Source organism: Ursus arctos, chromosome X (genome assembly GCF_023065955.2).
Source record: "Ursus arctos isolate Adak ecotype North America chromosome X, UrsArc2.0, whole genome shotgun sequence".
NCBI lineage: Eukaryota > Metazoa > Chordata > Mammalia > Carnivora > Ursidae > Ursus > Ursus arctos.
Window position 1 is genome coordinate 12,072,274 of NC_079873.1, and position 26,792 is coordinate 12,099,065.

At 39.0% G+C, this 26,792-nt stretch overlaps 1 protein-coding gene and 1 long non-coding RNA gene across 6 annotated transcripts in view; one reads left to right on the top strand and one right to left on the bottom strand.

Moving 5' to 3' along the window:
• Nucleotides 1-21,799, bottom strand: part of AP1S2 (adaptor related protein complex 1 subunit sigma 2) — a 28,965-nt gene extending 7,166 nt beyond the window's left edge. For 2 of the 5 annotated variants that reach the window (XM_026480278.4, XM_026480277.4), the window contains exons 1-4: nucleotides 21,528-21,681; nucleotides 19,164-19,342; nucleotides 11,676-11,784; nucleotides 10,718-10,855 (exon numbers count right to left, since the gene is read on the bottom strand). In XM_026480278.4, coding sequence (XP_026336063.1) covers nucleotides 10,718-10,855; nucleotides 11,676-11,784; nucleotides 19,164-19,342 — 426 coding nt within the window. In that variant the 5' untranslated portion in view covers nucleotides 21,528-21,681. Of the gene's footprint in view, nucleotides 1-2; nucleotides 6,408-10,717; nucleotides 10,856-11,675; nucleotides 11,785-19,163; nucleotides 19,343-21,527 lie in introns of those variants that run through there. The other 3 variants (XR_006407916.3, XM_057310253.1, XM_026480279.4) reach the window with 3 other exon arrangements.
• A 166-nt stretch (nucleotides 21,800-21,965) lies between these two features.
• Nucleotides 21,966-26,792, top strand: part of LOC113242276 (uncharacterized) — a 132,483-nt gene continuing 127,656 nt past the window's right edge. Inside the window, exons 1-2 of the long non-coding RNA XR_007188403.2 lie at nucleotides 21,966-22,576; nucleotides 24,285-24,490. This is a non-coding gene — a long non-coding RNA (uncharacterized LOC113242276). The remainder of the gene's footprint in view (nucleotides 22,577-24,284; nucleotides 24,491-26,792) is intronic.

Here is a 26,792-nt window from a genome sequence, read left to right on the forward strand (position 1 = left end):
AGAGAGAACAAGAAAAGTTTAAGTCTGTCAACCTTCCACCTACATACCAGTTCTTTGAGACTATAAAATTATAGCTTTTCATCTTTTTTGTTTTCTCTCTTAATTTTATACACACTATGGAAAAACCAACCATGGACAGCTTATGCCCACTGAAAGAAAAGAGAAAGGTAGTTTCCTCAAATAGGGCTGAGCACACCGCTGTCCTTCCCCAGAAGAGACTTACTAGGAAAGGGAACAAACAATTCTCAAACAAGATTGCCCGGCATTTCTGACAGACCTTTTACTACGTCAGTAAAGGAAGGGTAGATGAGATGCCTAACTATTCTTTATGGCCAATGATCGGTATTATTATTCTTAAGAAATTAGCATCTATCAATTGTGAAGAATATTCTTCATGGGGAGAAAACCCTCTTCATTGGAAAAAATCCTTTAAGAAGAAAAACCCTAAAATGCACACAAATAATGTATTCTTTTACCATTTTTAAGTTGCTGTAACATGTTTTCAATAATTTCTCAGTTTAGACAGAGTCTGAAAAAGTTGTGCTAAAAATGCCTTAAGGACCACCTAACCTTTAAGGTTGATTTTAAGCTAAATGATACAGGTATACCCACATTAACCAAGTTATTTCTTCTCTTATATACCAAGAAAATACTATAGTAGATGAATGTAACTCCAGTATTCTGGGCCCTCACACCACCAGAACATCTTCTGAGTCATGGAATAATTAATTAAGAATCGGGGAGGGTGAGAGTCAAGTCTGTCACAACACACAGGGGTCCTGGGTGGAACCAGAACTACTCTCTTCCACTACCCAGAAAGCTGAGTTCCTCGATACATTAAAACATCAGTGATTTAGATTACATGGGAATAAAGGCTAGAATGAAAACAAAAATTTAATCCAGTTGTATTACACAAATAGAAACTGCAAATTGCCCTTAGTATCAATTCTTTGGAAACCTATTTTTTGAATAAAGATGAGACATTATTTTCAACCTGACATGGGCCTGAAATCCCGGGCAATCCTTCTTCTCGTCACTCATTTGCTCCCCGCCACTAAGTCTATTCCAAACCCTCAGCATTTTCCTCAAATCATCTACCTCTTCTCTTTCTCCTCTGTCCCCAGCAACTCTCCTCTAGATAATAAGTTTCTCAAAGACAAGAAAAGGACAACTTTCTGAATTTCACTCATCCAAATGAGGAGGAAAAAACAAACTACAGCTTTACCCAGTTACCTCCTCCCAACAGGAGGAAGAGTCGTCTTGGCTAAGACCAATGATTTTGACTCCATTCCCATTCACCCTGCCAATATACTTTCCCCTTTATTCTATTCCTGGTTTTCACTGGTCTCTGCATTCATTCCTTCTCCTTGGTACACACCCATGTATGTTCAACTTTCCTCCATACCCAGAGGAACTTTTTCTCAATCCCCCTACAGAAAGAACCAGAGGTAGTGGGAAGTGCAGGTTAACAAACACAGCAGAGAGAGGAGTTAAGTTACACCTGCTCTTAAAACTGTCTACATTCTAAAGAAAAGACAAACCCCGTTACCTTAAAAATTCCCAGATATTCACCACACTAGGCTGATGACTCAAAAGTAAAACAGTCTGGGAAACTATAAAGAAACTGGAAGTTTAGCACTTATCTGAAGGCTTAAATCCTGTTGAGATGAGCACTTAACTACCAGTATTGGATCCGAAACTGAAAACCTAGTCTCCTGATTTTCTCTTTCTAGCACACAATGTGTTCAAAGAGCAAATAATTTACATTTAATGAAAAATAAATAGAAGTGTAAAGAGCAAATAATTTACATTTAATGAAAAATAAATAGAAGTGTAATTTGAAGTTACTGCTCTACTCGTTTTTCTTGTGAAGGGGCTTCACTTATTCCTTGTACTATAAGTAGTATCCTCTATCCTTCATGTTCTAGAATACAATGGACCTTTTTGTTGCCCCTCACTGAATTTTGTGGCAAAGTCCCTACTCTCGACTCTGGAACACTATTCCTTGTGCTTAAAGACCGGAGGGCCAGAGAATGTCCAAATTCACTAAGATCTATGTTTAGCAATGAATAAAAGAGAATCCGAGGCCCTTGTAAGGTACCTTTTAGATGACACAGCTCATGGTGTCAGTCTTATTCCACGAACAATTGTGAGGCACTAATAAAGTCAAATGATATATTTTTTTTACATTAACTTATTAATGAGTGGCAAGAGCAATATGGTTGTCCAGATGGTTAGTGTCTAAAATGGCCAAAAGAGAACACAAGTGCTTCACTTTACAGGCTGGAACTTTTCTTTTTAGCAAATCCTACTCTAATTTTACCTAATGGAACAAAACAATGTGTACTCTTCCATTCAAACAGTTTCATTTTGTCATTTAAAAAATTTAAAAATTAAAATTTTATACTTCTAATACAGGTTTGTTTTACACTTCTAGAAAAGGGGGGGGGACCTCAAACATTTTTAGAGGTAATGCCGGTAAATTAATGTCCCACTCCTAGATCTTTTCTCACTTGATACACCTTGAATATTTTTCCATATCATTACCTAGAAATCAATCTCATTTTTTTTACAGACAGGTAACAGTATCATGTATGGCTGTACTGTAATTTTCTTAACCTATTTCCCACTGATTAACATTTGGATAAATTCCAGTGGCTTAATATTATACTGAATCTTAGTGTATTTGTATGTCTCTATTGGATACAGTTCCTTGAAATTTAACTGATGGGTCAAAAGGTGTACAAATTTGGGGCGCCTGGGTGGCATAGCGGTTAAGCGTCTGCCTTCGGCTCAGGGCGTGATCCCGGCGTTCTGGGATCGAGCCCCACATCAGGCTCCTCCGCTATGAGCCTGCTTCTTCCTCTCCCACTCCCCCTGCTTGTGTTCCCTCTCTCGCTGGCTGTCTCTAACTCTGTCGAATAAATAAATAAAGTCTTAAAAAAAAAAAGTGTACAAATTTAACTGTTAACAGGTATCACCAAACTAATCCTCCAAAATGGAATATAAGTTTAAGTGCTTACAAGCAGCAAAGAGGGTCGCTCATCCTTGCCAATCCAAGAACAAAGCAAAAAAGGTTCTCGTTCATTATTTTCATTTACATTCCCTTATGTAAAAGGGCCATTTGTTTTCTCTTTCATCTGTGATTTATATCTACTGCTTTTTCTATTGTGCTGTTGATCTGTTTCTATTACGTTTCAAAAGTTTGTCTTAAAAATGATGGGAATAACTTAACTACACCTTGTAAGGCCTGCTCTAAAACCTATTAGTTATAAAATACTAAGAACAAATTACTTTCTCTGGCAGTTAATTGTACTTTTTAAATTAAAAAAGCAGATTAATTAGTAAATATAAACTTTAGACTGTAAAGAAATAGTTTTAAGCATATTTTAGGGTAACCATATTGTATCTGCCTAGGTCTTCCATTTGGATAATGTGAAATGCTTTAAATTTGGTCAGGGATCTCAAAAAATAACAGAATTTCTTTTTATCACTGAATTTCAAATATTCAAACTCTAGATCTGTACTAAGTACATTTTTTAAGGCTAATAAGGTACAAAAGTACAACAACAAAAGTCTACATGTACAATAATAAAAGTCTATACATGTAAATTCTGGTCATTTAAAACTAGTCCCTGTCTAAAAAAAAAATTATCAAGTCCCTAAGGTCGATGGGGAAATCAGAAAATCAAACAAATATTCTAATTGCCTACAGGGTATACTCAATTCTGTTTCCAGGTAAAAACTCAATCACCTTAACAGACATTAACTGATTTGGTTATTGTTGAGGAAATGAAATTATAAAGTGACCTCCCACAAGCTTTGCTGTGGGTTAGGTGCTAAAGTCAACCACATATTATCTCTCCAGGCACTGGTTATCAAGTAAAGGTGATTCTGTTGACTCACAGAGGTGATTTTTATAGCCATTTACATGTTCTTATTAAGTAGATTTGTCCTTATTTTACAGTTCTTAGGGGTTTTTTTCCCTTTCTACTTCTGATTCATTTCAAGTCATTTATACTCTGGACTATATATTATATTGAAAAGATGTAGCAGTCTATAAATGTAAATGGAATCTTTATATATCCTACTGTGTTAAATTAAACCAGGGTTTTGCAACCACAGCACTACTGATACTTGAGGCGAGATAATTCCTTGTTCTAGGAGGGCTGTCCAGGGCACTGCTGGGTGTTTAGCACCATCCTTGGTCTTCACCTGCCAGATGCCAGTAAGCACCCCACTGCCAGTCGTGAAAATCAAAAATATGGGCATTGTTCAATGTTCCGTGAGGATGCCTAATTGCCTCACTCCCCACCCCAGTTGAGAACCACTGAGTTAATTTAATTGTCTCTGGTTGATGGGTAGGTAAAATTATGTTCCGGTGTGCTTGCCTGTATTTGTTAATTTTTCTATAATGGGAACTTTTATTTTTAAAAAAGGTAACAGAGGAAACTAAAGAAAATTTTAAAGAATGTGTCATTAGGCGAAAAAAGAACTCAAACCCTGAAATTTTTCAGAAAGTACTTTTTAAAGAAAAAAATCACCAACAACTAGGAATAGGCTCTTTGCAGGTCCCAATCCTAGGGTGCATACAATCAATTTAGTAGATCAGGATCAACATTGAAAAAAAGAATAGAATAGAAAATGTGAGATTGCTAAAACAAGAAATAAAGTATTATTTAGCAAAATATTTTTTTCAGTTTATGTGCATGTAGCTATTATGATATAAAAATGTATTTTATTACTGTGGGTTCTTGTCAAATATCTTTGAAAATCAGATTTACAGTTACTGATTTTAAGTTACTCCAACTTTTCATTATTACAAATAGCCCAGAGTAGGAAGAGTGGGCTCAAAATTTGTTAAAATGAAACGGGGGGGGGGGGGGGGGCTGGGGCACCTGGGTGGCTCAGTCCTTAAGCGTCTGCATTTGGCTCAGGGCGTGATCCTGGCATTCTGGGATCGAGCCCCACATCAGGCTCCTCCACTGGGAGCCTGCTTCTTCCTCTCCCACTCCCCCTGCTTGTATTCCCTCTCTCGCTGGCTGTCTCTCTCTCTGTCAAATAAATAAATAAAATCTTAAAAAAAAAAAAAGAAACGGGGGGGGATCCTCAAAATTCTGAAAAGCAGACAAAGAGCTCAAAAAACACACATACAGCAAAATGATTACAACCTGAAAACCAGTGACCAAGGACACTGGCCGAATTTCTTATAAAATGTAAACAAAAGGCAAGATTTGTTCTCCCTTCTGTTTTTTTTGTATCTGCCCTTCTGTACTTTCCATTTCAAACATTAATGTAACCAAACCTTACTTATCCAGTTTGTTCTAGCAGACCCCAATCAAGTTTACCTATAAAAAAATTAAAATACGCTGCCATAAGAGTATAGCCTTGATAGCTTTTAACCTTATTTAAAACTAAAAGGTTTAGGCTTGAAGGTTTTAACATAAACAGTGGAAATTACAAAGGAATCACAGGAGTTTGTCTAATTAGATCAAATCCTAAGAGGATTTATATCAAAATGCTTTTTGCTGTTAAATGATATTATTGTATATATTTGAATACATCTAGCTGTTATAAAACAATGTACGACATCCTCGAGTTTGACTAGCATACCCAAATATTCTTAAAGCAAGATTTTAATTTTTAAAAAAATCCCCAAACTTCATACTAAAAGGCATGTCATTAAATACCTCAAGTACTTATTTACTTAAAATAATTTTAAGTTACAAAAGATTTATTTTTAAAGATCACTTTTTCTAAGATTCTTACCTTTCCATTTTTACGCAGTCCAACAGATTTATTATTACTTCCACAAAGATGGTGCATAGTACTAAGCTATATCATGCAGCCCCAGCACTAAAACAAATCAATTTTAGCAGCGCTAATTCTCCAGAGCACCACTTTCTAGCCGAGGCAGACTGACAACTGCAAATCCAAGAGAATCTATTCATGAAGTGGATCATGTCGAAGTAGAAGCAAATTCGTGAGTGTAATGCTTGCTTTTGGTACCTCACTTATTTTTCATTGCTCAGATTAGTGAGAAACAATACCAACAGCAAACAAAGCTCAAAAGGAAAACCCCCACAAATTTCAAAATGATGCTGTTAGTATAAAAAAGAAAGGCTGACACATCTCAAAGCGCCGATCAACACCATCATGCATCTAACCGCTGAGGTTAAAGCCCAACGCCCGGTATTTTAACTATTTGATCTTCACAGATCAGGCAAGGACTTGAAATCATCTCACGTGCAACAGTCTTTGCATAACACCCCATTTTATCCATGCCACAAAAACGGTAAATTTGGTAGTTACCAATAAATAAGTTGGGGGTCAAAGGGACTAAAGCCTTAGACTGCTCTTTATCATAAGATATCCTCAGACAAACCTCCCCATTCTTCATTCTGGCTCTATAAAATTAAGGAGCAGAGAAAAACTGGTAAGTGCCCGATTTCACAAAGAAAATGCACTCTATACTTCCTTGGTCATTAGATCTATGTTCATAAATCAACTGTACCACTCCCCCGTGTCCTCCCCCTCAAAAAACTAGCTTAAAATAGGCACTTAATTGGTGGTGGTGGGGAAATGTTCCAAGTATTGCAAAGAATGTCAATTTAGTAATCTCAGCATGTTGCACTTTAGTAATTTAAGAATCAAGCTAAGTACCAGTGGCATGTTAAGAAAACCTGTGTTAAATTCCAACAAACATTAAAAATTGGATAATGGACTAATTTTTCTGGGCTTTATCCCCAAATTTAATTATGTATTCACAGAACCAAATACAAAAAATAATACGGAATTCACTCTAGAAATGTCAAAACTGAACCACTGTTTACCAAGTAACTAAGTAAAATAAAAAAGGTATCTTTATTATTTAATCACAATGTCTGATGTTTTAGCAATTATTATTCAAATACACACTTATGTTCTCATTACTGGCTATAATATGCTAATAGAAAATCTACTTTATCCACTGACTGTGCCCTGTTTGCCTATAAAATGACAGACTTGCTTCAGCAAACTACATGACATTTATACAAATTGAGTAAAAGGGAAATTTTAAAGAAATTTTTCTGAAGAAAATAAACATTCTTAAGGATAGAAATGTGTATTTCACAAATTTTAAAAGGGCTAAAATAAAAATCATTTTGCTATTTCCATGTATCATTAAGCCAACAGATACTTTCATTATAAATTCAAAGGCATTGTTGGTGTTTAGAAATAATCAAGTAAAAGACCTGATACCAAACAGAAAAATCACAATACAAAGAAAACTAAATTAAAATAAATTACTTAGTATTACTATAATTTTAAGGCAGCATTTAGATAAGTGCCTTTACAGCTATATTTACAATTTTGGAAGCAAAATCATATTCATGACATAGGCTACGTGAATACTATATCCCAAATTATAAGACCAAAAAAGCTACTACAAATCCAGTTTTGATAAATCCAACAAGAAATGATTTTAAAGATATGTTATTTATATCTATATACCCAATTTAAAAATACCAACTACTGATAGTTCGGACAATGAAAATTTTCAGTATAAGAGGTAAAAAATGGCATCTGTGTTAGGAACTGTACTCTGTTGCATACAGAAAAACCTCCAGAATGATGAATCACTTTATTACCGAAAAACACAGAAGTTGGTACCAAAAACAGAAGGTTTAAGATACACATACTAAGACAACACACAAATAGGGCGGGGGGAGACACGGATAGTACTCACTGGTCAAGATATCACAGAGCCCTGAAGTCTAGCGATCTGGGTTTGCAATGCTAGGACCAGTCACTGGAACCTCACTGAGCCTCTACTTCTTCACTTGTTAAAAAGGTGCTCGTGATCCTTCTCAGGGCATCCTGGGGATCAGCACAGGAAGCTTCCCATGCAAGTGCTCAATAAGCATTAGCTATCATCAGAGTTCTTTTTTGCTCTCATGGTGTCCAGACATGTTCTCATTACTGACTATATATAAGATGCTAACAGAAAACCTACTTTATCAACTGTCTGCCCTGTTTGCCTATAAAATGAAGAACTACCTAAACAAACCACAAGATGTTTATGTAAATTGGGTAAAAGGGAAACTTTAAAGAAATTTAGCCGTTTTTTCTCATCTTATTCCACCACCTATTTTATGAACATAATATTTAAGTACTCTTCCAAAGGTGTAAACATGTATCAGGTATCAACATATAAATGAATTTATTTTAGGAAACAAGCATCTTGTCATCCTGGATTTGCGACAGTATGTGGGCAAATAACCTGAATGACTAACAGGTCAACCTGAACAGAATCATCTGAAGCCTTACTGCTTCACAAGGCCTTAACCTGCCATGTACTATAACTCACTCTAAATTCAGAACGGACCAGTTGTGTTCTGCCTCAAGACCTGAATGGCTAAATTAAGAAAAATGGTTCACTCAGACCACTGAATAGAAAATGTCTTAATATACTATCACTTTGGTTTATGTACAAAACAATCTTAAGGTAGTCACAGATGAAAAATAGGGCCAAAGCTCTCTTCTAAAGATACACTGTAGTTAACAGTAGTCAACTTTTTTTTTTAACCAGGGTGAGACAGGGAAAGAAAAATCTTAACGTGGACCACAGACATCCCATGCTTCTCTCCACTCCTCCTTTCTCCTTAAGATACAAAAATACTACTTCAAAAAAGGAGGTATCTTACTATTAAGATACTTTAATAGGGGAGATACACACATACTCACAAATATGGACTTGGAATGACATTTTTATCCCCAATGCAAGCTATAAAGTAAACTTAGTATGCCTGTCATATTATAAAGTCTATACCAATTGCTCAGTAGAGTTTAAAAAACAATCCAGACACAGAAAAGATCAGTGCCCTAAATACTACTCTCCAGGAAAAATATATTAAAATTAAAAGGTGAACTTTAAGAACTTTAGAAATGTTTTAAGGGAAATGATGAAGAACTTAGAGGAAACACCAGGATCTGACAGAGCAGAATATAGTTACGTAATAATGAAATATAAAAGTGAACAAAGGAAGAGACAAATATGAAAAATTCCCAGTTCCTGATTCTGGTTTGACCTTATTTTTAGAAAAGCCTGATTAGTAAACAGCAAAATAAGGAGGTCCTAACTTTAAAACCAACTTTACAATAGCACAATATGAACTTGTGGTCACAATATCAGATGTTAAAAAAAAAAAAAAATCTTCCCAATGACATATTTGCGGTCAATTAATAAAGAACTGTGGCAAACTACACACAAGGCAAAGGGGCTGTGCTCATTTCACTACTGACGGTGGCTAGCATCAGGGCTGCCAACAAAAGATTCCACTTTTGCAGGCATCTTAACCACTGTTTTGTTAACTCAAGATCATTACATGTACACTGTATTCTCTTATATTTAATACATGTATGTTCTGAATGATGTCATCCCAAGTTGGAGCAATCCTCACAACTGACCCAGTCAGTGACTAATGCAGAGCCATTACCAAAGCCCTCCCTCCCACAGAGGCCCACAGTTAAGAAAGAGAGATGTACTCTTTTTAGTTCACACTTCTGTTACAACACAAATGCTAAAATATTGGATTTAAAGCCTCCTTTAATAATAAAAAAGAGAATTAACTTAATGGAAACACACTACATTTTTTATATTGACTAGCTCCTTCTCCTTGTGCTATAGACTTTCTATTTGATTAAAACCACAATCATCACTAAAGCATAATTCAACTTGGTATCTGAATTAAGGTATCTTTAATATTTTGAAAAAGGTGGACTTATCTATGAAATTTTAAATTTCAGAAACTGAAGGTCCAGAAACAAATATACAATTAACCAAGGACAAATGTGAAAATTGGAAATGGAAGGGGGTTTATCAACAGTTCCTGTGATATCAAGGCAAAATAAGAATACAGTCATTTGACAGAACATGTTTGTTATTTAAAAAGAGCAAAGAGGGGCGCCTGGGCGGCTCAGTCGGTTAAGCATCCAACTCTTGGTTTTGGCTCAGGTCACGATCTCAGGGGCGTTGAGACTGAGCCCTGAGTCGGGTTCCCCGCTCAGTGTGGAGTGTACTTGAGAGATTTTCGCTCTCCCTCTCCTTCTGCCTCTCCCTCCCACTTGTGCTCTTTCTCTCTCTCCCTTTCTCTTGGATAAATAGATAAATAAAATCTTTAAAAAGAGCAAAGAAAGGCCCAAATGCTTTTTAGTTAGTTTAGCTAACACAAAACTAGAGAGTTCTACAAAGGTATAATTATAACATTATCATTTGCTTGGCTACATTTGCACTTAATGGACATGAGGTGAAAATATGAACCAATCTGGGATGAAAATGCCATAGTCTCACAATCAGCTGATTATCCAGCCACACTAATGTGAAGAGGGGTTATCTGCAGTAATTCAGAACAATGGACGGAGAATTCTCAAATTACTGTTGGACAAATCTTTTCCCTTCTTAGTCTGTCTTCTAAAGGTTTAGACTCTAGTGTTTTGGGGTCCAAAAATGGGCCATCAATATGACAGACCATCTCCAAAGCAAAAAATCCATCCACAGATAACTAAGTTGATGTGACTGACACATACTCCAATTAATATACTGCTCATGGACACTACATGCCAAGCATGCTTCAGAGTAATTTCTGAAACTTTAAGAATGAGGGAACATAACTGGACTTCCCTAGCAATAGCAAAACATGCTAATGTCTAGTAAAGAGAACCCCAATTAGCTTACCTCCTGCAGTAGATCAGCCTGCTCAATTGCTTTAAGGACATTTTTCTTGGATGTTTCCTGAACTTCCCCTCCCAAAAGAAACTCATCCAAAATAAAATAAGCCTTCTCAAAATTAAAGATGATATCAAGTTCACACACCTGGAAAGCAAGAAAAACAGTGTTAAAACTGAAGAAAGCAAAACATACTTACCCACCATCAGGTAGTGAATAAAATCTGATCAGAGTGAATCGATCTTAATTCTTTCTAAAAATGGCAATCTGGCTAATAACTAAGCACCGCTGATTTAGTTGGCTTAATTTTCAAATCTTAAGTACTTGGAAACAGAAGGCCTACAAATTAAGTAAGACCTGATTTGAGAAGCTCCCAAGATGGGCAACTTAATAATTCTCTACTCATAAACAATGACCTTTTTAAATACATATTTCCTGGATAATGTGATTGTAACTGCTTACCAAATCTAAATTCTATACTAAGCACTTCCAGAATATTAATCTTTGCAGTTGAACTCCTTTCTGTTTCACTATTTTATTTTTTAGATTTTTTATTTATTTATTCGACAGAGATAGAGACAGCCAGCGAGAGAGGGAACACAAGCAGGGGGAGTGGGAGAGGAAGAAGCAGGCTCCTAGCGGAGGAGCCTGATGTGGGGCTCGATCCCAGAATGCTGGGATCACGCCCTGAGCCGAAGGCAGATGCTTAACGACTGCACCACCCAGGCGCCCCTATGTTTCACTATTTTAAACCTCATTCTCACAACCATCATTAAATGAGCAGGGCCGTGGGGTCAAGCATTCCAGCAGTTAACTGACTGGGCCCGCTGGCAGGGGACAGTCAGCCCTTCCCTCCCCTGCAGTTACTTTCAAACAGAATCCCCAAGACAATCAAATAAAGACCTTGTTACAGAAAAGATTTAAAAATACTATGGCATTCAATTTCCTAAAACAAAATACTACTCACACTGCCAAAGTACTTGTCAAGTAATTCCACATAACGATGAATTATTTCCAGGGTAATTAGCTCATTGTCCTGATCCTCGATAGCACAGCAAAAATACAGACTAGCGTATCTGTAACAAAGCAAATGTGGAAAAAATTTCACCCTATAATCTAAGTATGTTTTCATATCCTATTGTGAAAGATCCCATACTTACAGTTTATTTCCCCTTTTACAACAGTATATTTTCCTCCCACACTACAAAAGGAATGAAAGCATGTAGAGAAAGTTTGAAAAGTACGGGCATGCAGAAAAACCAAAAAATAATCACTCAATCATAGCATCCAGAAATGTAGAAAGAGTAACTCATTTTGCTCTTCTTCTTTCAGGCTGCCTTCTGTGAATATTCTAAAACATACCTGGACCCAGTTATGAAATACAATGAATGAAATATAATGGTCCTAAATTGTATGAAATATAATCTTATGTTTACTTAATTAAAACAAAATACACTGTGTGATTAATTCAAACTACAAGTAAACAGGGAAGAAGATAAACTCTCCAACTGAAGGACTTACTGAAGATATTGTCAATGTGAAGGCAATGCCTGAAATGTTTTGTTGAAGTGTAATATACACAACAGAGAAGAACACAAGTGATATATATATAGCTTGAGGAGTTCTCAAAGTGAACCAGTGTACCAGCACCCTGATCAAGAAACAGATTATGGAACTCCTGAATCCCCTCTCCTAACCCCTCTATGTCACAACCTGCTATGCTACCCCCAAGGGTAACTACTATCTTGACTTCCAACGGCACAGACTGTTTTTAAGGTTTCTAGGACTGTGGAATAAACTCCAAGAAAAGAACAGTTCTAAGTTATTACAGAAGTTAGAGAAAGAGAACAGGGGAAACTGAGACCTGTTCTCAAATTTTCCCAGTTCTATCTGTTAAATGAAAATTTAGGTTATTTATCGTTTGAATAATAAGATTGGAAAACCCATATTCTCTTCCAAATTAGGATTCTAGCACGTGGGATTACATGATATTTGACCCAAGGAAGCTAAAACTTAACATACAACCTTGAGGCATAGCAAACAATGACTAAGTCTTTTGAGGCGGATTAAAAGAGCATTTTTCAAATGGTTTAAGTGTATTAAAGGCTTTTGGGGAAAAAAATAAAACAAAAACAAACAGAAAACCTAAGACATTTTTTTTTTTTTAAGATTTTATTTATTTAACAGAGAGAGACACAGCAAGAGAGGGAACACCAGCAGGGGGAGTGGGAGAGGGAGAAGCAGGCTTCCTGCTGAGCAAGGAGCCCGATGCGGGGCTCGATCCCAGGACGCTGGGCATGACCTGAGCCGAAGGCAGACGCGTAACGACTGAGCCACCCAGGCGCCCCAAACCTAAGACATTTTAAACAAGTCTCAGTTTCTATTGTAATTTTCACTGAGGAGCATTTAAGTGATTTTTAGAAAACACAATGAGCAATTACTGCTCATAGCATTAATGGAAAATAATATATACAATCTCAGTTTTGGAATTCAATGAATTCCTGCTTTTCAGTATGAAAATAACTAGTATTTACAGAATGCTCTATTATCATATTGATCAAATAAAGATCAATTATTTGATTTTTCCGACAGCAAGCATCATCATCCTTGATTGGGGGTGGGGGGGAACAACAGGGCCCAAGAGTACAGAGTCTGCCAAGTGGTTGCTCTGGGACAAGAAATCTGATCTTCAGAACTTCTCCCTCCCACTCCACCTTAGGGACTCCCTCTTCATGGCCATGTCCATTCTACGGGACTTATACATTAAGTTATTTAAAATGGTAGGTCTCCTGCAGTCTTGAGAGAGCAGGCTTTTGAACATATTCATTTATTAGCAGGGAGGACATAAGGGGGCACCACCTCCAACTTTAACAAAGTGCTTCCTGTTTCCTACCCTATGGTTTTGTTTATCAGTTTAAAAGGCAACGGGGGAAGCCTGGGTGGCTCAGTCAGTTAAGCGTCCGACTCTTGATTCTGGCTCAGGTCATGTTCTCATGGTACAGAGACTGAGCCCTGTGTCGGGCTCTGCGATGAGCATGGAGTCGGCTTGGGATTCTCTCTATCACTCTCCCTCTGTCACCCTTCCACCCTAGCCCTGCTCACGTGTGCTCACTCTCTCTCTAAAAAAATAAAATTAGGGACGCCTGGGTGGCTCAGTCGGTTAAGTGTCTGCCTTCAGCTCAGGTCATGATCCCAGGGTCCTCAGATTGAGTACCACATCAGGCTCCTTGCTCAGCAGGCAGACTGCTTCTCCCTCTGCCTGCTCTGCACGCAGCTCGCCCTGCTTGTGCTCTGACAAATAAATAAAATCTTTTTTTAAAAATAAAAATTAAAATTAAAAAAATAAAAAAGGCAATTCCAACTTTCCATCCTCCCTAACCTATGCTCACCAAATAGTTTTGAATTTGGGGAAATTGTAACAAATGACATGTTATAAGTCCCCAAATCAAGAAAACTAATTATTAAAGGAACTGACATTAAAAATGGTAGATAAAAAACAGACACGACTAGCTGACATGAACAGAGTTCTATTTAAATAATCCCATTAGGGGGCGCCTGGGTGGCTCAGTCATTAAGCGTCTGCCTTCGGCTCAGGGCATGATCCCGGCGTTCTGGGATCGAGCCCTGCATCAGGCTCTTCCGCTGGGAGCCTGCTTCTTCCTCTCCCACTCCCCCTGCTTGTGTTCCCTCTCTCGCTGGTTGTCTCTCTCTGTCAAATAAATAAATAAAATCTTTAATAAATAAATAATCCCATTAGAAGGAATTTACTAATAGTTTTGGGTAAAATTCCTTTTACTCAATGTCAGCAGTTCAACAATGCTACTGTTAAGCAATCTAATGCTTACACCATCTTTGCTCCTTATCCACAGTACTGCCTCTTGACTTACAAATAAATAGCACTTAGTCAATGGTCCTTAATTGTGTGAATCATTTAGAAATATTAATTTAAATATCACCAGGACTGATGTGTCCAAGCATCAACCAGTATTTTTAAAATCCTGCAATACAGGGGCACCTGGGTGGCTCAGTCAGTTAAGCGTCTGCCTTTGGCTCAGGTCATGATCCCGGGGTCCTGGGATCAAGCCCCACATCAGGCTCCCTGCTCAGTGGGGAGCCTGCTTCTTCCTCTCCCTCTGCTGCTCTCCCTGCTTGTTCTCTCACTCTCTCAAATAAAAATCTTTTTAAAAATTTTTTTAAAAGATTATTTATTTATTTATTTGACAGAGAGACAGCCAGCGAGAGAGGGAACACAAGCAGGGGGAGTAGGAGAGGAAGAAGCAGGCTCATAGCGGAGGAGCCTGATGCAGGACTCGATCCCAGAACGCCAGGATCACGCCCTGAGCCGAAGGCAGACGCTTAACGACTGAGCCACCCAGGCGCCCCTCAAATAAAAATCTTAAAAAAAAAAAAAAAATCCTGCAATACAAAATAAATAAAGCAATAAAAATAAAAATCCTGCAATAGTACCTAAATGTTTGCTTTCAGTCAGAATGGAAAAAGAGCCATCAATTAAACAAATTCTTTGTTGTAGGTATTTGTCTAGTTATCAGGATAAGACACCTCTTTACAGAAAGCTTATGGAAGAAAGCAAGAATTAACAGGTAACATTCACTGAGTCCTCACTCCGAGTGAGACACTAAATGTTAGCTAAGGCTTTTGCATATTTTACCATTTTAATCCTCACAACAACTCTTCCAGAAAGATACTGTTATTAACTTGCATTTATAGGAGACCCAGGCTTAATTGAGTAACCTCCCCAGGAATAGTAATTTGACTCCAAAGCCCAAGTTTCATATTAAAAACTATAGCCAGGAACTGTATTAAATAAAGTAATCCTGTACCTGGCAAAAATTAAAACTGAATAAGCAATATTTTAAGAGCTTTGAAGAGGGAGAGAAAAATTGTTATACTGATTTAGTAAAAGATTACCGAGAAACTGAAGCGTACTCCCTATTTTTATAACCAAATGCTTTTTAAAAATTCAATTATGAGCTCATTTTGTTCTCTTAGTACATATTTGTAAGTCTAAATCTGAAGTAAAATTAATAATAGACTAGTAAGAAGAAAGGTATGTTTGGTTATTTTTAGCAGAGTGGATTAAGGCTTACTCTAATTACTGGCACTCAGAGAACATCTGAAAGTGCCTATTCTGATATTCAAAACACATGACTTCTCCGCAGTCAGCTAAGTGTCAGCTGACTGTACGTGAATGTAACTAAACTATTCTCAATACCCACTGGTATGTCATTAAAAATTCTTTTGTTAGTAAAGAAAACACAATACTGCGGCAAATTCTCAAACTAGTAATTTGGAGATGTATGTATTTTTAAATTCACTGTAAAACTTTCATCTAGTGCCTCTTCCATAACATGCTGCATAAAATAGGAATCAAACAAAGCATACAGTGGTAGGTCTTTAAGGGATCTTCAAGAGCATTTATTTCAGAGATGAGAAGACACACACAAAATCACTTGTTCAAAGTCACAAAACTAGTTAAGGGTACAAACCAAACAGAGTTCAAGCCCCCAGATTTTCAGTCTGTTTTTTCAGCTATATTCTCCTTATGGGCCCCCCCAACCTCTCCCCAAGAGGGGGAACTATTATGCGAAATGCTCAGCAAGAAGAACGTGGCTGAGACAAATAGAAGAAGGGAGGCCTAAAGATCACTTGCTGACAGGAACAGCAACAGTGCTGGTTCAAATTTCTCAGAAGCTAAGCAAGAATTCTTTTGCTTAAAAGGTCTTCTCTTCCGGCTGGACTAGGGAGAAAAAAAAATCACCTGTTTATATCAACAAAGAATACATTCTTAAATATGGTATATGAGGTTTTCAGTATGAAATGGGGGCAGATGCAAACTGATTAAAAATTCTAACTTCTGTATGTAAATTTTATCTAATAAAGCTTTTCTTTTTTTAAGTGCACCTTTTATTTATAGGAGCTTGAGACAAGCATCAGAGTCAGGTTAGATTACCCTTTATAGCCTTTAAAAGAAAAAATGGTGGCCCAACATGGATGGGGTGAATGGTGTGTGCGGGAACACCAACGACTGCTTGCTTGCCTTCCGTTGTAACAGGCCATTGCCTTCAGCGGCAGAAATCTCGATTCCTGGGATTGATTCCCTTGCTGGTATTTTCCTCCTCCACACGGGGGACTCCTTCCCCTATCTAGAAATAAGCTTAAGTCTCTCACACCTTTTTTAAAACTCTGTCCCTCACTCCTATGTCTATGGGTGGTTACCACCTCTTCACATATAACGAAGCTCCTGAAATAGTCTACATTTGCTGTTTAAAAGTCTCCACCTCACACTTTGCCCATTTCTTCGAGAGTTTCTACTATTTCACTGAAAATGTTCCCACAAGTGTCATTTTATGAACTCTCACTGTAAAACCTAATAGATTCTTTATTCACTTTGTTTTTGCAACATTTGGCACTGGTGACTTAATTTTCAAAACTTTCTCCCCCTTCCTGACGTTACTGACCCTATACTTAGCCTCCCCACTTTGCCTGCCCCTTGAACGTTGGTGATCTACCACTTTATGCCTAATTTCCGCCCTGACTTCCAAGCCGACCCTGAGAAAACTAGGCATCTCAAAGTCAACATGTCTGCTACCTCACATTTACCATCAGCTGAACCAGAAATGTGGAATCACTGCCCTCCCGGCTTCTAGCAGCAACCAAGTTTTCTAAAACTTACCTTGTAGGAACAGCTCATTCCACTGGCTGAGCCGCAGCAGAAGTCTTCCTTCAGGGCCTCATTATAATGAGAGCTCCTAAGAGCTCTCTCAGGTGACAGACTCAGCCCTCCACCTACCCATTCTCCAATTACGAGGATCCTCTCAGAAGGGCGTATCTGCTCTTTTTTCATCCCCGTTTAAAACCTTTGCCTCCACACTTCAGACATGAGAAGGCTTCTAGCCTTCTTGTCAGTCACTAACTAGAATATGACCTTGGACAAGTCACTTCTCCCAAATTCTTCCTTTTGTAAAACTGAAATTTAATCAACAGTTGTTTTAAAGCTCACAAACCATCTCCTATGCAGAGGGTTCAAGCTAAGTGAGCGGAGGTATGAGATCCCTCCACTTCCCTTTCATTGAAGGTTCTAACCTTGGGGCAAAAAGCTTTTTCTTTTTCTTTTTTTAAAGCCTTTATTTATTTGACAGAGAGAGGGAACACATGCAGGGCGGAGCTGGAGAGGGAGAAGTAGGCTTCCCAGTGAGCAGGGAGCCTGGCAGGGGGCTCGATCACGCTGGGATCATGACCTGAGCCAAAGGCAGCCACTTAAGAACTGAGCCACCCAGGCGCCCCACAAAAAGCTTTTTAAAAACAATCACCTGACTAGATTATTCCAAGACCTCTCCCAGCTCTAAAATGCTATGAGTTTTCTCAACAAGTACTAAATCAAAATCACCCAAAGATGACTAAATTTATTCTATTGGAAAGAGGAGTTCTATGGTATTTAAAACATTCTCTATATCCTCTAATCCCCATCACCTCCTCTGCCATCTCCCACCACCACCCCCACACACGAAAAACCCATTCACACCTAGAGTGGAATAAAGGAAACAGAGAAAAACCCAGAATTCTCTTCAACCCTCCTTGCAGCCCATACTGTTAGCTCCTTGCACTTCCCCTATAGAAGACAATTTTTTATATGCAGAAACACTGTTCTTAAATACAGTAAATTATTTGTAAGGGAGGGAAAATGGAGAAGAAACAAAGTAATTATGATTCTTTTAACCTGCTTAGCCCAATCTTGAGAAATGTTATCTTAGGGTATTAAAAGACTTTCAGATATTAATAAAAATGTACATTTTTAAAAAAGTTTAGTGCTCAAAGCCAAAGTGTGAGTCATTTTGCGACATCAAAAATTTAAAAATCTATTCTTCGTAAAATTATCAAATTATACCTCCATGACAGCAACAAGTGTACTTCAAATTAATAAATACTACTAACAAAGAGATCTTATATATATACACAAAGTTTCAAAACCTCTATATGACTAAAATGGTCTATGCATCCAAAGTGTTCATAAGTAAAATTCTAAAAGTCAGAAAAAAGGCATGTCAATTATCAGTCATTACTGTATAGATTTTCAAGAAAGTTTGTCTAAATTCAGAGATTACTCACACCATTTAAAATATGACCCCATTTTCACCTGCAAAGAAATAAATTCATTGAATTTTTTCTAAAAAGATGATTAATAGGAATAATCATTTATGCCTTTAATTGCATAATTAGTTTTAAATCGACTTTCCTGATTTTATTTTTTTTGACTGGGTAATCAATCAAAACAGCAATTATTTTAAAGATACAAAGCTTTAATTTAAACCTTTTTCACCTAAATCTTTATTAATCATTATTTATAAATGTCATCTCTCAGAAGTCTGCCATCACCACATTATAAATGACTGGACATTTGATCCTATTTCACCTTTCTGATAAATGAAAATTATACCTTTTGTAAACAATCTTCAGATCTCGCCACTCAAGAAAGCTGCACATTTTAGGTTTCCGTGCTAAAACGGTTTGAACAAGTTCTCTTGTAATCTTTTTCTTCTCTTTGTCTGATAGTGGGACATACCATTTCTGCAGTCGAAGCTTTCCCTGACGACTAAAAAGCAACATAAACTGCATCTGTTAAGACAAATAGAACCAAGATTACATGCAACACTTTGATTCAGTAAAGATTAAGATGACATGGTTCATAAAGAAGCTTTGGGTGCAGGGCCTTTAACTGACAAATGATTAGCAGCCATCAGTATTTCTATGCCAGGTAAAACAGCAGGAAAATTCTTGTAGAAAGATCTTCCCACCAGATGCAAATCTCCCCACCCCACCCCACCCCCTTAAGTTTGGAGAGTAGTGTGTGGCAAAAAAAAAAAAAAAAAAGAAAAGAAAAAAAGAAAAAGAAAAAACTGGTAAAAAGCTGGAGAGAAAATTTTGAGGAAAAAGAAAGGTAACTCTTGGAATTTAAGACTACCGTCTACCTGTGCTATACATTTCACACTCTCTGTATGCTTCACAAGAGAACTGTTGACATCAACTGGTTTAGATACATTTGAAAGAAACAGATCTACAATTATTTTTCGTCCTGAGGCTGTTCCAGATCCCGGCTGAATTACTTGTATTCAGACTGCTATCACTCAGAATGCCCCCCCTTCAGTTTACGCTTACATATTCTAAGCAAAACAAAAGATCTAAAATATTCAACAAAAAAACCCCATAAATGCACATTTTTCTTAATACAAGTCTGACTTTTAAATATCTCTTCTCATCTTCATTTTCTAAAAATTCCAAATATACACACAATAAAGAAGTGGGTTAATGTAACAATATGAAAGAGAATATAAACCTTTAAAAAGCCAAAATTTAGAGTCACACACATGCAGAGACATTACGTGAAATACCAAATTTAAAACAATTTTTTTAAAAAAAGCATCTACAGATGAAGTGGATGCTGAATTCTAGTGTATCTTACTTACACTATTTTGTATACATGTATTTGGAACCTCAAATCCGTTGATTAGTTTACATGTTTAATTTTAAAGGAAAACGTCTTGTAATACAGCTGGGCTTCCCAACTGCAAACAAGTAAGCATTGTTTCTACAAAAGTAATTTAAAGGTAGAATTCAGACAGGTTTTTTTTTTTTTCTTTCTTGTAACTGCTGTTAGGTTCCTTTAACAGTGTTACTACAAGTCAGATTTCAGCCCGATTCTTAAAACGCACCACACCATTTTAAATCTGAATATGGGGTGGGGGAATTTACACAGCCAGTTTAGAATAAAATGGGCTCTAAATCTCGCTAAGAAATTATTGTCGGTTTTTGTATTAATCCAAACGGGCATCAACAAGATATTTAGAAATTTATGATGTGGCAATTTAACTTTATTAAAGTTAAAAGTGGCTTATTACACCTCACTTAAAACCTTCACTGGCACAAAATTAACGAACGATATTCTTGATGTCAAAGTGCCTCCCATACAAGTCCTGTTAAGATAGCGGCATTCGAAGGGGGACAGCAAGTAAAACATCAACTGGACGTTTATTGCAAACCCGTTATCAGAACTTTGAGAATAACAGACCCCTATTCCAGGACCCTGACGACGTGGAGGGGTGGCGGTTTGCTTTCTAAAAGAGTATGAGCTCTAGGCTGTCTGTATCCCCTCCCTACCACTTTATAGGACGAATAAATAATTAACTCTTTAAAATCAATTAAGCGCTAACATGGGACGATACCCGGTTTCGAAGCACAAGTATTCCTCCCCTCCGGTTAAAAACTAATGCTTTGATTTTGCCGCAAATCACAGGGCACCTCAATTCCTCGAGATTGGTTATTAAAAACAATAGGCTCAGCCGCGGAGCGGGCTCAGGGCCAGCGTTCCTCGGTCCGGCCGTCTCCGACACCTCCCCACCGCCCCATGGGGCCGCACTCCATCACTGACCGAGCCCGGGCGAGGTGACAGGCTAGGAGCGGGGCAGACAATGGCATTCGCCGCCGCGCAGGGGGCGCCAAGGGTCCTCCGCCGCCACCGCCCCCGGCCGCGGGCCCCTCCCGAAAATGCCCCGCAAAACTTGAAGTGATTCCCGAACCACAGGTGCCGCGGGGTCCGCCGCATCCCCGGGGCGCGCGGTGCGGAGTGGAGGGGGGCGCGGACGGGGAGAGAAGTGAGTTGCCGGGCGCGGCGACCCACTGGCGGGCCGGGGCGGCCAGGCGCGGGGTGGGGTCGTCGGGGCGCGCGCGGGGCGGCGGAGGGCGCGCCCAACCCTCCATCCCGTCTCCCTGTCCCCGACGCCCCCGTTCGCCCCCCGGGACTTACGGCGGCCGCGGGCCGCGGGCGCGGCTGGGCTCGGCCGGCGGCGGCGGCGGCAGTGGCGGTGGCGGCGGAGGCTGAGGGGAAGCCCCTGTCGCCGGCCTGAGGAAGAGAAGCCGTGTTGCTGTGGGGAGGGGACCCAGTTAGCGGAGGGAAGGCTTAGGCGGCGAGGGGAGGGCGAGCCGACAGACCCCGCCCTGTGGGCCGGACGAGGGAGGAGCCGGGGTTGCGGCGAGCGGAGGGGCGGGCTGGGCGACGCGCGGGAAGCAGCTTGGCCTTCGCCAACGGCACCGGAGGCAGCGCAGGTGACCGCACAGTCCAAGAAAGCCGATTGGCCGCGTCTCTACCGAGAGGGGTGGTCCGGGCCGGAAGTCAGGCCACGTGACCCGGAAGCGGCTTCTGACAAGGCCGGCGCGCCTGCGCGCTCCTGCGTGTGCCTTTGGAGCTTGGACAGGCGGCTTCCCCGGCTCTCCGGTGGTGGGAGGACAGGGTTCTGCGGTGCCCTTTGTCGACCCCGCTGTGCAGGGCAGGGAAGGTCAGGATCGCGAAGAGCCAAGTTCGAGCTCCGATAACTCTCCGTGCCCATAGAGGGTGGGGCGGGGAGGCGTGACTGCCCTTGATGATGGTGAGGGGAGAGAGGGAGCGCTGCACCTCTGGGGAAAACAAGTCAGCTCTGTCGTGGAGCTAGTGTAGGCGTTCAGAGCGCCTTTTGCAATTATTCTGCCCCCAGACTGCCTGGAATCCAGCCCGTCCTTCCTATCGCACTGCTACAGCCCTAGATACCTTTTGTCCCAAGCTGTGCAAGTGTCTCTTCCCTGGGCTTGCCTCGCCTATTCTCAGTGCTGCGGACCTGATGAATTACTGTCCGTTCTCTGCTGAGAAGCCCAGACAGCATCTCGTCTTTGAGATTCCACTTCCTTCACATGGAGTCGTGTCCCCCGCCCCCCGACCCCAAAGCCGCCTGGGTTCCAGTTAGCCTTGCCGAAGACTTGCTCTGCTTGGCATGCCCTTCCTCTCAATGTTTTATCTTCTATGAAGCTTCACCCTCAAACCCTGTAAGAACGAATCCCTCTTTCACCCACATGTTCATTACCTCTGTTTAGCACATTTTGATTTTTATTCATTTTTGCATCCCCACGTGTCCATTTGCCTCTATTTAGCACGTCTTGAATTTTATTCATTTTTTGTCTCAACCTAGTTCACTTCTTGGTATGTAACACATCTAATAAGCGGGAGTCGACTGATGAGGACTATAAAATGATACGTTCGTTAAGAACCATAGTGCTGAGCATTGTGCCTGGCACATAATGGATGTACATATGTTTTTGAATGAAAAGAATGGATGAATCATCTAGTCCGACTCATCTTTTACAGATGAGGAAAGGGGAGCCCCACGGGATTAAGTGACCTTGCTTGAACAGCCACGGGTTTCTCATGTTGAATAGTATTCATTACCCCAGTCACCTAGGTTCTTACAAAGGAAGCTGGAAAATTGCTTTTATTGAGCTATGCCCTTTTTGCGGAGGTTCCCAAACATAGGCGCCAGAATTTTTAAATGGCCCAAAGTGAAAAAGAAATGCTACGTTTTTCACGAAGCTAAATTTAATCAATTTAAAGGAATCCTTTATTAGTGATTGTTCTTTTTTTGTGATAAAAGGTCTATAAAACTATGATAGTATATAACAGGGATTTGAGAGCATTTTTAATGCCCTTATTTGGTGTATAAAAATGTATAATACCTCCCCTTTTAAGCACTACTATACTGCTAGGAAAGTGTCCCACAAATATGTAGGATAATGTATACTGGAAGACCAAGCAGTTGACACAAAGCACAGAGCTGGCTTTCTGTGGTCTTGAGGCCCCCTGCCCGAATTTCTGTTTCCTAACCAGTTGTGTCCCAAAGTCACATGTTAATGTCCCATTTTCCCCGTACTACACAAAACAAATGCCATTAACCAGTTCAAAGGTAGATCGAACACTATGCAATGAAAACTTGCCCTCTGAATCCAAGTGCTGTTTTTCCCTTTTTTTGTACGAAGCACATATATCCTCAACGTTCCTAAGCTAACCACCTCCAAGTTTAAAAGTCATTGGTTATGCTCCTAATGTTGGTCTGTGGTTCTGAAAATGAAGACAGGAGACTTGCTGATGACATATTGGCAGTCTCCGGTGCTCCTAGCCAAGAAAAGGTGGGGGTGGAGGGTAGAGAGGGAAAGGAATTATGGGAAAAATAATTAGCAGCTGAAAGCAGCTATTACATAATCTTGGCTGCTTATTAATTTAGAAGAAGGAATGGCTTATTAAATTCTAATAGCAGCACAACTGCAAACAACCTAGCAATTAACAATGCAGGGCCCATTATTTTGTTAATATGTTCCCTTTTTTTGGCAAGTGTATAAGAACAGAATTTATAGAAGCAGATGGTCTTTTTCAGTAGATTATAGATGGTTTTTCCCCCAGTCTTAGTATTAAGTGCTAATTGTGCATTCACTGTGAAAGACAAAAGAAGCACTGTTACTGTCTTTGTTAGTAATTAACTGCTTGACTTTGATTCCCACATTTTCCAAATTGTGGGCTTTCTTATATACATATTTCTTCTCACCTAGTATCTTCTTCATTTGTCATGTTAATAGGGTATCTTTTTTCATCCTTTGCTTTTGTTATCTGAGTGGTCCTGACTTCTTGGTTGTTAATGATGATACAAAAATAATTTCTTAGGAAAAATTAAAAATCAGACTTTATACTTTTTTTTTTTTGGTACAGGAGACATTTATTACAAAATCATTTCTCGTGGAACAAGAACCTGTACTTTCATGGTGCAAGGCTGCCTGATGTTTCCCAGGTTTCAATGGCCCAGGCAGATAATGGAAACTCAGCAAGGTCAGAAGAAAGAAGAACAGATCTATCCTTAAGTAGGAAAAATAACCGTGTTCCAAGTATACAGAACGGGAACAAATGAAGTATTTCTGGTAAACTGCCTTTATTTATTTTTTATTGAGACATAATTGATAAATAACATTATATTAGCTTAAGGTGTACAACATAATTTGATGTTTATATGTATTTGTGAAATGATCACCACAATAAGTCTAGTTAACATCACTTGTTTGTTTAAAAAAAAAAAAAGGTGCCTAGCTTTCATTTATGCTAAATGTAAGAGGTGAGGGTGAAATAGGGATTTTGCAGCTAGTGATAAAATTTTGAGACTTTTAATGTAATCTTTTAAAAGTTTTCAAAAATACCTTTAGTTTTAGTTTCCTCTTAAATGTGTGATGGTCATATGCTCTTATCTACTCTCCCTTGCAAAATGCCATTAAACGAAAAAGAAAAAAGGAGGAATGTTTAAAGTATATACCTACATGGGCAATAAGAGAGGGGACATTAGCATGAGGATGTAACCAAGGATGTCTGAGTGCACTGTTGGCTCATTGTGAAACACTGATGATTTAGGTAAAAATTGTAATATATTTATATTGAGAATGTGGAGGAGCAGAAGTGAGGCGATGTTGAAATAATGCTAAATCCTCATGTACTAGCAGTAAGAAAATAGATAACATCAAACATAAACCAAAAAATAGAATTATTAGTGTATTGTTTAGATACCAGGAAGTAAATTCCAGAAGCAGTGATGACTTTCTTTCCAGGGACAGAATCTTGAGGTAGGATGTATTAAAGGTTATTATTACATTTTATTTTAGTGCAGGTTTTACTTAGATCATTTTTTAAAGTATTGTAATGAAGTAGATAAAAACTCTTCTGTTAGTGTCAACACTATATTATGGACTCGTACAGCATTTTGTTAGCTCCTTTAGCCTGTCATTATGTTACTTAGAAATTATTAAATAAAAATGCCCTTGTAATGGAATTCAGCACTGAATCAATGTAGAAGATCACAGTAAGTGTGAAAAAAGTGCTTAGAGTTTGTGAATTTGCATCTCCAAAGATAAACTTGTTCCAAGGAGAAAACTGGCCTAAAATAATGAGGATTTGTGAATCAGTCATTTCAAATAGATAGAGCTGTCACTGCCAGAGTCCTCAACAATAAGCTAAAGACAAATGTGGGACATCCGCTTTTCCCTGAAGCCTGTTTCCAGAGCTTTGAATAAAATGCAGGAAAATGACTCTTCTTTTAATATTAGGGCAGAGTAGTAACTCTTAACCTAAGCAATTGTATGTCCCGCCCCCTCCCCCAGAGGACACTTGGCAGTGTCTGGAGACATTGTGGTTGTCATATTGGCGCCCAGGTATGGGGCAGGTGGGGCTGCTGCTGCTGCAGTGCACAGGACAGTCCCCTACAGAGAATGATCCAGCCTCAAATGTCAACAGCGCTGAGGCCGAGAGGCTCCAAGTTAGTCACTGAAAAGGTTAGCATGCAGTAACCGAGCTCTTTTATAGGTATTTTAAGCAATGGAACACACACTATCTTAAGGGTTTTTTTTTTTTTTCCTCTTTTTTAGAGGGGTTGGAGGCATTCTTAATATCTGATAGCTAAAGTTTTTTTTTTTTTTTTAAAGATTTTATTTATTTATTCGACAGAGAGAAAGACAGCCAGCAAGAGAGGGAACACAAGCAGGGGGAGTGGGAGAGGAAGAAGCAGGCTCCCAGAGGAGGAGCCCGATGCAGGGCTCCATCCCAGGACCCTGGGATCATGCCCTGGGCTGAAGGCAGACACTTAACGACTGAGCCACCCAGGCGCCCCAGATAGCTAAAATTCTTAACTGCTGAAAAGACTGGCCACCTACATAACGCAGTCAGTATTCTTTAATAGTAACTAGAATAAACTGTTGAAAAGGATTTTTTTTCTAAGTAACCCCAGAATATTAGTGGAAATTATTTAGAACCTGAATCCATGAGGTGACTATTCCATCCATTCATTCATTTAACATAAATGTTTATTATGCTGGTTTATTATGTTTCTTATGGTTTACTGTGCTGGCCACTCTGGAAGATAATGGGGATACAGAAATGAGTAACATGTTGGCTCTGTCCTAAAGCTCTAAAACCATTTCTCCTGACACAGAATTTCATGTCGTTTGGAGACCAATTCTGGGTGGTCAGAGCAGTCACCAATCAAACATAAGAACACATTTTCTTGTGGGAAGCCCCTAAAGATGCTTCACAGAACCTTAGATTTCCATGACTGACACCTTTAGAAACTATTTGCCCTAATTACCTCCCAGGGCTCTCAGTGATCTTTTCATTCTGTGGGTTTTCCACAGCATTCTGAATTCACAGCAACATAAGAAAGTTGATGTGTTTTCAAGAAAATGA